Raw genomic sequence first — 9,352 nt, 5'->3', positions numbered from 1 at the left:
TCTGAAAGGGATAAGAATCACAGAAGCATATCGAGCTATATATTTTTTCAACTTTTTATTAAATTTTGTATTATTTAAAATTTAAAATTAATTGAATTTTTAAATTAAAATTTAATATTTTTTTTCGATTTTAGGGTGTCAGAATTTCCAATTTTTAAAATTTTGAATATTATTAAATATTGGTTTTTTAATTTTTGAATTTGAAAATGCTTTAATTTTATAATTTCTAATCAATTTAAGTTTAAAATTAGTAGAATTTTTATTTTTCAATTTCAGATCTTTTACTTTTATTAATTTTTAAATATTAGTTTTTTTATGGGTTTTTATTTTCGGCATTCTGAGCGTTCTGAGATTCGGTCTTATAAGGAAATTCTGGATTTTCAATTTTATTATAACCAAGAAAAAACTGAACATTACAATGGGTTCTACTCCAGGTTCAAGTATAAAGTACACTTTTTCTTCACTCGTCTTTGTGTGGTTTCAATGGGCGTGCACATGTGTTTAAAAAACTTGTACGCATGCAGCATTTTTTAAAAACGTTCTAGATAACGTTAGTTTTTATGTACAGGATTTATAAAAAAAAAGTGTTTTAGACTCGGTTTTAGACTAGGTTTTAGATCTTAAAGTCTCGAGTCGTACATTAAAAATTGCTACATATTTTTCATCAAAACTAAATCGTTCAGAAATGAGTAAAACGAGAAAAATGCTAGGGACTATTTGAGTCAAATTTGAGTGAACTTCACTCGGAATGAAAATTCGGCCCAAATACTCCTCCTCCTCCCCACTCACGACGTTCTAGCAGGATTCCAGCAAAGTTCTTACAGAGTTGGATATCGAGAAATTAAAAAGGGAGATGTGAGCCGGTAACATGGAGTTAAACTTTCGCAGCTTTCAAGGAAACCTTCACGGCAGCTTGACAGAAATTTTAACTCCATGTTGCACTTTTAATTTCTCGATTACAGAATTCTAGCAGAAATGTTCCACGTTTCTAGCAGTATTCTGACAGAACCAGCTCTGTTAGAATATTTCGCGACTGGGTCTGATTCGTCTTGATTCGGATTTGCAAAATATATTCTAATCAGCGAATCCGCTCTGTATTTGGTGGGTAATATTTAACAAAACATGTTTTTATTCACTCAAACGAAGCTGCTGCCAACATGAATGACCCCTCAAATCCCGTTTTGAACTCACTCAACTGTCAGCAGCCATCTTAAAATTTTCGCGTCATTTCAGATCTAAACAAGATTTCCAGCGATTTTTGCGTGTTTTCTGTGTTGACACGATCTGAAAATGAAGATAAAGGAAGCTGGACCTTCTCGACTAGCGGATCGGCTGGCCGCCGCGGCCGCAGATGCCAATTGCATCTGCCGCAGGCCGGAAACGAACGTCGTTTGTGGAAATTGTTCCGCCAAGTTCTTCGGCCGGGTGCAACGAACCTGCCCGAGCCACACTCACGTAAGCTTTGAAAAGGGCGCATCATTTGGGGGTTGATAATTTTGCTTGATTTTCAGGTGATATATCTGCTGGATTACGGATATTGTCCGAAATGCAAAGCGCCGTGGCGTTCGCTGGAGGAGCTTACGGCGGCCGAAATTTTTGAACAGGATCTGGCCAAGCTGAGAACCGCCAGCAGCAAACCGGTCATTCGAACTTAATGTCTATCTATTTTTGAAGATCCTCCTTAAGATTTCTTTCTTTCTTGAATAAATATCCTTGATTTAATTTCAACTAAGATCTATTCAAAAAGCATAAGGAACTTAAATCGTAAACCAGCCGGGAGTGCCAGGCCTGTCCTTGTTCTTTTCCAGGAATTTCTTGTGGTTCTTCTTGGCCTCGTCCAGTGACTTTTTGTCGTCCTCCAGCTTCTCTTTGGCTTCCGACGGGAACAGATTGGGAAACTCAAATTTCATCTCTTTTGGCTGCAAAAGAAAAAAAAACAAGCAAAATTTACATTTTCCCACAATTAATGGAACCTTTTCTTACCAGTGTAACGTAAGCCAGCTTGGTGTCCTCGTCCTTCGTGATATAGCCCATGACCTGGTCCCGCTTCGTCTTGCCCATGGCGATGCGTGTCCGCACGTCCACCACCGGAACCTTGTAGATCTTCTCCAGATAGTTCCGCACGTCGTACTTGGTCATCTCCATCGAGCACGCAAACTGGACCACATTCGGTGGCTGCTCGTGTTCCGGCCGGATCAGCTTGAGCCAAAAGTTGGGCAAAAAGACGCGAAGCTGCGGGTTGCCGCGCTGGTAGATCGGATACCAACGGGTGGACATTTCGGCGGAACTATAAAGAAAGATTCCGGTCGGCACTGATTGGATAACAACAAAGCAGGCGGCTCGAAGAACCAAAACATGTGAGTTTGACAGTTGTGGATTTTAGGACGACAGGGGAATTGGCAGTTAGGCCGACAAGCGAATCTTTAAACTTACAGGGGGTGATGAGTGAAATAATTTTGCCAAGTGATCTAGAGAGGGGACTGAGCAAAAATTACGTAGTTTAAATTCTTAAATTCTTAAATTCTTAAATTCTTAAATTCTTAAATTCTTAAATTCTTAAATTCTTAAATTCTTAAATTCTTAAATTCTTAAATTCTTAAATTCTTAAATTCTTAAATTCTTAAATTCTTAAATTCTTAAATTCTTAAATTCTTAAATTCTTAAATTCTTAAATTCTTAAATTCTTAAATTCTTAAATTCTTAAATTCTTAAATTCTTAAATTCTTAAATTCTTAAATTCTTAAATTCTTAAATTCTTAAATTCTTAAATTCTTAAATTCTTAAATTCTTAAATTCTTAAATTCTTAAATTCTTAAATTCTTAAATTCTTAAATTCTAGATTAAATTTTCAAAACAACCTATCCCTCATGGGTTTCCTATGCAGATAGGACCTTTTGAAAATTTAATCGAGAATTCTTAAATGCCGCAATCTTGAATCATAAAAAATACACATTTTTGGAGTCATATTTTAGGTTAGAAACTCAAATTTCGAGGTTCGAAATTTTGACGAGGATTTCGGAAAATAGAGTATAAACTGTTTATATATTTTTACATCTGAATTTTACAATTTGTAAGTAATTTTTTTTCTTAATTTTACTTATTTTTGGAACTATAATTATTCTGAATTTTTTAGCTGAAGATTTTGAATTTTTGAGGTCCTGAACTTACACTCAACCCCCGGTGGTTGGTCACTTTTTCTTTTGACACTTTTTTAGTTTGTGCCCTGTTGGTTCGTCAAAGTCAAACTAAAAAGTGACGAACTGTCACTGTTTACACGGCGCTCACGCACACTATCAAAACAAACGTTTGGTAGTGTGTGTGAACTCCGTGTAAAAGGGGTGTCGTGACGTGACGTGACCCCGTTCATTTGACAACAGTTCGTGTCAAACCATCGGGGTTTGAGTGTACATTGTTCTACCTTATTTTTTAACATTTTGAAATTTAAAACATTTTGAATTACTTAATTTCTAATAATATTTGATTTTTAAGGCTGACGCTCATGAGCACCAAGATTCTGACCACTTTTCATTTTTTAGGACGCCCTAATCAACGACCCACAGAAAATATCTAGACCAATTTTCTCCAGCAAAAAGTGACAGTACACGCAAAATCCAGATAACACAGATCTGTGTAAAAAAATTACACAGATTGTTGTTCAGTTCCAGCTTTCACAATCTGGGTAATTTTCTTACACAGTTCTGTGTAAAAAATACACAGATTTTTGAAGATCCGTTCTTCCAAATCTGTGTAAAAAACAGTTGTCAGTTTTTAGCAGGCGGCATTGGAGGTATTTGAAAACTTTGTGAGTTTAATTTCTTTAAATACTTATTTGCTTTATTCATCATTAGTATACTTTTTCAGACTTTGGCCAACTTCCAAACTTCTCCAGTACCCGATGACACGATTGTTTGTGGATCCTGGTAAGAGTTTATCTAGAAGATCTGAAAACCTAACCTAACTTTGTTTTTTTTCGTTTGTTAGTGGTCCGGCAAGGTTCACTTGGAACGATATTCTCCATTGGTACAGGTTCCGGAAGCCGGCTTGTGGCACTTCACGACGTCATCCCAGTTTAATGGTTTTCATGTTGTTTGCCGTCGACATCGGGAGAACCCCAAAATTACGATGATTGCTAGGTGGAAGAACCGGCAGTGCAAAAACCACATAAAAATATCAAATATGGCCAACAATTACTTTAAGCATATTTATTAGATTAATAAACGTAAATTAATCTTGTTTTCTTTCCAAAATCGATTTAAAATCGTGTTTTTGGTTCTCTAACAAACAAAAAAAATCTGGGGAAAAAATTACCCAGATCTGTGTAAAATTTTACACAGATTGCTGGTTGGAAATTTACACAGATTTGACAGACAACGCCTGAACACAGATCTGTGTACAAGGCTTTTACACAGATTCTGTGTATTCCAGGTTTTGGGCGATCTGTGTCAAATTTTACACAGATCTGTGTTATCTGGATTTTGCGTGTATGGTGTCGACCTAATTGTGAAATCCCTTTTCTCAAGTTTGACAGTTCTGTATTGTCTCCATCGCTTGTCGATTGAAGGTTGGTGAAAATTATTTTTCGGAAAATTCAAGTTTTTCATCGAGAAAAACGCCGTATAAATTCAAATTTATTTTTGGAAACCGTCGATAAAAGTGCAGTGTTGAGTTGGACACAAAAAGATACCCAATTAGTCAAATTGAACCTAGCTAGAAACTTCCTTTTTCTTGTCGCGTTTTGGTTATGTAATTTACCCTGGTGTCTGTTGTTCTTTTGCCTTTTCACAGCTCCCGTCTGTAAGCTCGCGAGACCATCCCCAGAAACAATCTTCCGCCATGGGTCACGGATTCGGTGAGCTGGCCAAGGTGCGCGGCATCGTGACGCACAAGATTTCGCCGTTCGAGCAACGTGCCTTCGCCAACTGGTGGACCAAGGCCATCCCGAACACGCTCCGGCGAATCCGGTCGCAGATCTTCATCGTGGCCCCGCGTAAGAAATTTGGAAGATTCCCTTGGATCTGTGTTCTAACTGGTATGTTTCTTATTTTTGCAGCGTTCGTCGTTGGCTACCTGGTGTACAACTACGTCGAGACTCTGCACACCCAGCTGAACCGCAAGAACCCGAAGGATTTTGAAAACGACGTTTAAATTTCGTCCGGATTCGGGGATGCTTATCTGTAAAATTCAACACTAGGAAGGAAATAAAACGAGATCGACTGGAAGGAAAAGTTGTGGTTGTTTTAGTTCTAAATTTTGAAAGAAACAATTCGACGGTAACATTTCAAAAGGCATCATGTACATTTTGACACTATCTGGGTTATTGCATATTCTGAAAGTACTCCTAATAAGCTACCTCTCCACCAAAAATGAGCAAAAGTTACTTCAGTAAAGTCTGTTTAATCATGATTTTAAATAAAGTAACATAAACAAAATCTCTGCCATCAGCAGTCCCTGTTTATATAGCCCTGTCAACCTGTCAAACAAAAGACTACATGAACCTCGTGACGAAAAAAAAGCAACATGAACAAAGCGTCATGTACATTCGGCGAAGAAAAACGAATCATAACAAAGCGTCCCCATCAATGACAGCAGGGTGATATAGACGTTGGTGATTTCAAAAGAAGTTATGTTTGTTTTTCTCACATAAAATTACGGAAATAATGTTTTATTGAATTTGGATGATCAAGTACCAATAAAAGCAACGTTTTTCATCGTTTGTTATCATTAGAACATCTTATTTTGCCTTTATATTAAAATGGGAATTGAAATGGATGCTCAACATTTAAATGCGTTTTTCTCAAAAAGGATGGTGTGAAAATGATGCTTTTTGAAATGTTGGCATCGATTTCTGTAATTTTATTTGAGAAAAACAAACATAACTTCTTTTGAAATCACCAATGTCTATATCACCCTGCTGTCATTGATGGGGACGCCTTGTTATGATTCGTTTTTCTTCGCCGAATGTACATGGCGCTTTTTACATGATGCTTTTTTTTCGTCACGAGGTTCATGTAGTCTTTTGTTTGACAGGTTGACAGGGCTATATAAACAGGGACTGCTGATGGTAGAGATTTTGTTTATGTAACTTTATTTAAAATCATGATACAACAGACTTTACTGAAGTAACTTTTGCTCATTTTTGGTGGAGAGGTAGCTTATGAGGAGTACTTTCAGAATATGCAATAACCCAGAAAGTGTCAAAATGTACATGATGCCTTTTGAAATGTTACCGTCGAATTTCTTGAAACTTTGTTTTTTTCTGTCAGTTGCCTTACATGTTACAATGTATTAAGCATTTTGTGATAGTCTGTGTCCTTGATATATTTTTTTATCAAAAAAAAAAAACATTAAAATTTCAATGGTCGTTTTTGTTAAGTTAAATTTCCTCAACACAACAATATTAAAAAATCAATGAGGCATGAGGAAATTTATTCAAACGAAATTTGAATTCGAATATCCTTTACAAAAAAAAAACTTTTTGCGTTACTGTGCACCTTCATTCAAATTTTGAAAATGATCTTAAACACACACAAAATTTAAAAAGTGTAAAAAATATATATTAAATCATTTTCAATTCGTTATTCATCGAAATTCAAAGTTTATGAAAAAATATATTTTTGGCTCCCTAATTTCTTGATTCATTTTGAGGCATTTTTTTAATATTATTAAAATATTAGCAGCGATCTATTTTCAGTATGAATAATTTGCTTTTTGAAGCTTTTTATTTTAAACTTTTTCACTGAAAATTTGTTCTGGAAAAATACATTAGTTTTTGATTACTGATTGTAGTATCCTAGCTACCTTTATATTGATATACCTTGCTAATAACATGAGTGACACAGCCCTGCTCATGAAACACACACACTGACAGAGAAATAATAAAACGGGGATTCTTGTTCTGACCACCAAGCGTGCACAACGTGTTTTCTTTGAGCTCCGGAATCTTCTCGATAGTACACTGATTTATTGAAAAAAATAGAAAATAGAAAAAAATATCAATTTGAAGTAAACACAGTTAAAACTGAAAGAAATTTTTTTTTGTCTTTTTGTACATTTTTAGACAACAATCCAAGTTTTTTTTCATAGATTTTACTATTTTACGAAAGTTATCCAACTTTGTTTTCTTGTACCATTTTTCAGTTTAAAAATATCAATATAGAAATTATAAAAATTAAATTCAAACATGAAAAATGTTGTTATAATATGTTAAAATTTGATCTCAAGGTTATTTTTTTTTAAATTTAGACAATCAATTTATTTATTTAATATTTCATGAACAGCCTTAATAGCCCGGTCATAGAACTACTTTGAAAAGCCGTCGCGGGCCGGATGAAATTGCTTCACTGGCCGGATCCGGTCCGCGGGCCTACTCTGTGATATTTTTTGTTAGTATTTTTGCTTTAAAAAGTAACGTAAAAATATGAATTACCAATAAACACTCCTCATCATTATTGATTAAATTACTTCATTTATGCTTTTAGATATCTAAAAGTGTTTTTATCAGTTAAAAACTATTCACTTATTCAATTATTCCCACCTGCCACTTCACCCCATTTTATCCTCGCCATTTTCCGGCACCTCCACCACCAGCAGCTGGGACGCAGCCGGGGTGCTCTTCGCGGCAAAGTCCTCCTCCTCGTCGGACTGGATCGATTTGGGCGAATCCAGCTCCGTCGTCGTGCCGCTTACGATCCCCCTGAACAGCGCAACGAAAATTTGCCGATCCATGTTGCGCGCCAAGTAGTACAGAAAGAGCCAATCGGAGAAGGAGAAGTTTGTCGTGATTGCACGAATTCCGTGAAAATCGAGGGTGCCAGGCCACGCGAACGAAAACACCAGTTCGTTGAATTTCGTTGATCTGAAAGGGTTAAGGGTGTGGCTTTGTTGAGAGGTTTAGGTGGAATTCTTGGTTTGACTCACCTTCCATGCAAATAAAACGTGATCAATCGCCATAGCAGGGCGAGGATTGATATTGCGATCAGAATTGCGTACCAAAACCAAAGAAACGTGAATATCTTCTCGTTGATCACGTTCAGAGCCATAACGCAGAGGGCATCGTGCTTTTGGATCGTTCCCGAGGGTCCGTATTTGTGGAAGTGACACTTGGTCACCTTGGGGAAGACCGTGTCCAGAACGTCCATCGTACCGGTGAAGTCTTCCTCGAGAAAGTCGAACCCCAGGTGGTAGAATCGTCCACCGAGGAAGTAGTTGGTGAAGTAGACTTGCGCCAGCACGTTGACCAGATTAAGGGTCTCGCAAAACACGTGCTTCGAAGCCCACATGTGGTTGATCCGCAAATGTTTGCGAAAGGCGCCTTGAACGATGCCGATTTTCCGGTCCAGTTCCGAGCGGGAATAAAGGGTGTACTTTGAAGGAAAGGTGATATTTTTGTCCTCGTTGTAATATCTGGAAATCTCGACCATTCGTAAGCCGTCCACGAGGTTTTTAATCTTTCCCCCTAAAATAAGCGAAAAATGTATTCAAACGTGCATTGCATACCTTTGGGCGCAATTCTGTCTAAATCACAAGCAAACTGCCTACATTTAGGCGTTAAAAAAATCTCACCTTCCATGGTTCTCCAGACGTAATGAGGCGCGTAGAACATGATGGCCTGTAGAAACAGTATGAACGGGACCCACTGGTAGTACGCATGGTGCTTCACGGTGTCCTCCGGGTTCATATGTCCGACCCCTGGATGTGGAATGGATTGCTCTTGCAAAGCAGTTTCATTGAAGTGGTTTACCACCGTGAAGGTGGTCGTGAAGAAGCAAAACGTGTTGATTACGTGCTCCGGAATCGAACCTCCGGTGATGCATCGGATGTGCTCTCCAATGTATTGTCTGTAGTGAACATATTTGAAAGTAACTTATTTTTGTGATTCCTATCGTTGAATGCACTCAAGTTATCTTAAGTATTTAATCTTCTTGTTTTGAAGATCACAAAATGGTTTGGTAAAAACACTGTCACAGATTTCTCAGAATTTGCTTTTAGTTTGAAGTTGAGTCACTTGACCATGAACATTCCACAATTTTAAAAGTTCAAAATGACCTGCTCTACTGAGAACTGCGCCTAGTTCCGGAAACTGTCCCCGTCACTAAATCTCCCAACAAAATCACTCACCTTGAGGTGACGAGCAGTGTACAAACCAGCAAAATCGTAAACGTGACGCGATAGTGAAATTTAAACGCAAGATTGTTAATCGAAACAAACTTGTTCTTAAACTTTAAGTGCGGCGAAAGGACGGAGAATGTGTTCAACATTTTGAACGACTAAAACGTAACTTTCGATTGCAGCGGATTGCACCTCGGCACTAGTGCTGGAATGCATCGAAGAACATCACACCTATTCGAGTGAA

The 9,352-nt window shown here is 37.3% G+C and overlaps 4 protein-coding genes across 4 annotated transcripts; 2 read left to right on the top strand and 2 right to left on the bottom strand.

Moving 5' to 3' along the window:
• The first annotated feature begins 1,207 nt into the window (after window positions 1–1,207).
• Window positions 1,208–1,728, top strand: LOC120425955 (uncharacterized protein CG13380). The gene is made up of 2 exons (XM_039590595.2): window positions 1,208–1,455; window positions 1,512–1,728. The coding sequence occupies exons 1-2, from the start codon at window positions 1,291–1,293 to the stop codon at window positions 1,653–1,655; spliced, it is 309 nt and encodes a 102-aa protein (XP_039446529.1). The 5' UTR covers window positions 1,208–1,290; the 3' UTR covers window positions 1,656–1,728.
• On the bottom strand, window positions 1,718–2,371 carry LOC120425960 (probable 39S ribosomal protein L23, mitochondrial). Its single transcript, XM_039590607.2, has 2 exons — window positions 1,984–2,371; window positions 1,718–1,919 (listed from the first exon to the last, which is right to left on the bottom strand). Exons 1-2 carry the CDS (start codon window positions 2,275–2,277, stop codon window positions 1,758–1,760), a joined length of 456 nt encoding a protein of 151 aa, XP_039446541.1. The 5' UTR covers window positions 2,278–2,371; the 3' UTR covers window positions 1,718–1,757.
• A 2,076-nt stretch (window positions 2,372–4,447) lies between these two features.
• On the top strand, window positions 4,448–5,225 carry LOC120425962 (cytochrome b-c1 complex subunit 8). Its single transcript, XM_039590609.2, has 3 exons — window positions 4,448–4,561; window positions 4,786–4,987; window positions 5,051–5,225. Exons 2-3 carry the CDS (start codon window positions 4,834–4,836, stop codon window positions 5,143–5,145), a joined length of 249 nt encoding a protein of 82 aa, XP_039446543.1. The 5' UTR covers window positions 4,448–4,561; window positions 4,786–4,833; the 3' UTR covers window positions 5,146–5,225.
• Window positions 5,226–7,506: 2,281 nt separating this feature from the next.
• Window positions 7,507–9,352, bottom strand: LOC120425957 (innexin inx7). Its single transcript, XM_039590602.2, has 4 exons — window positions 9,118–9,352; window positions 8,563–8,837; window positions 7,918–8,455; window positions 7,507–7,855 (listed from the first exon to the last, which is right to left on the bottom strand). Exons 1-4 carry the CDS (start codon window positions 9,255–9,257, stop codon window positions 7,543–7,545), a joined length of 1,266 nt encoding a protein of 421 aa, XP_039446536.1. The 5' UTR covers window positions 9,258–9,352; the 3' UTR covers window positions 7,507–7,542.

Source organism: Culex pipiens, chromosome 2 (genome assembly GCF_016801865.2).
Source record: "Culex pipiens pallens isolate TS chromosome 2, TS_CPP_V2, whole genome shotgun sequence".
In the NCBI taxonomy this organism is placed as follows: Eukaryota; Metazoa; Arthropoda; class Insecta; order Diptera; family Culicidae; genus Culex; species Culex pipiens.
This window is presented reverse-complemented; position numbering and strand designations above follow the sequence as displayed.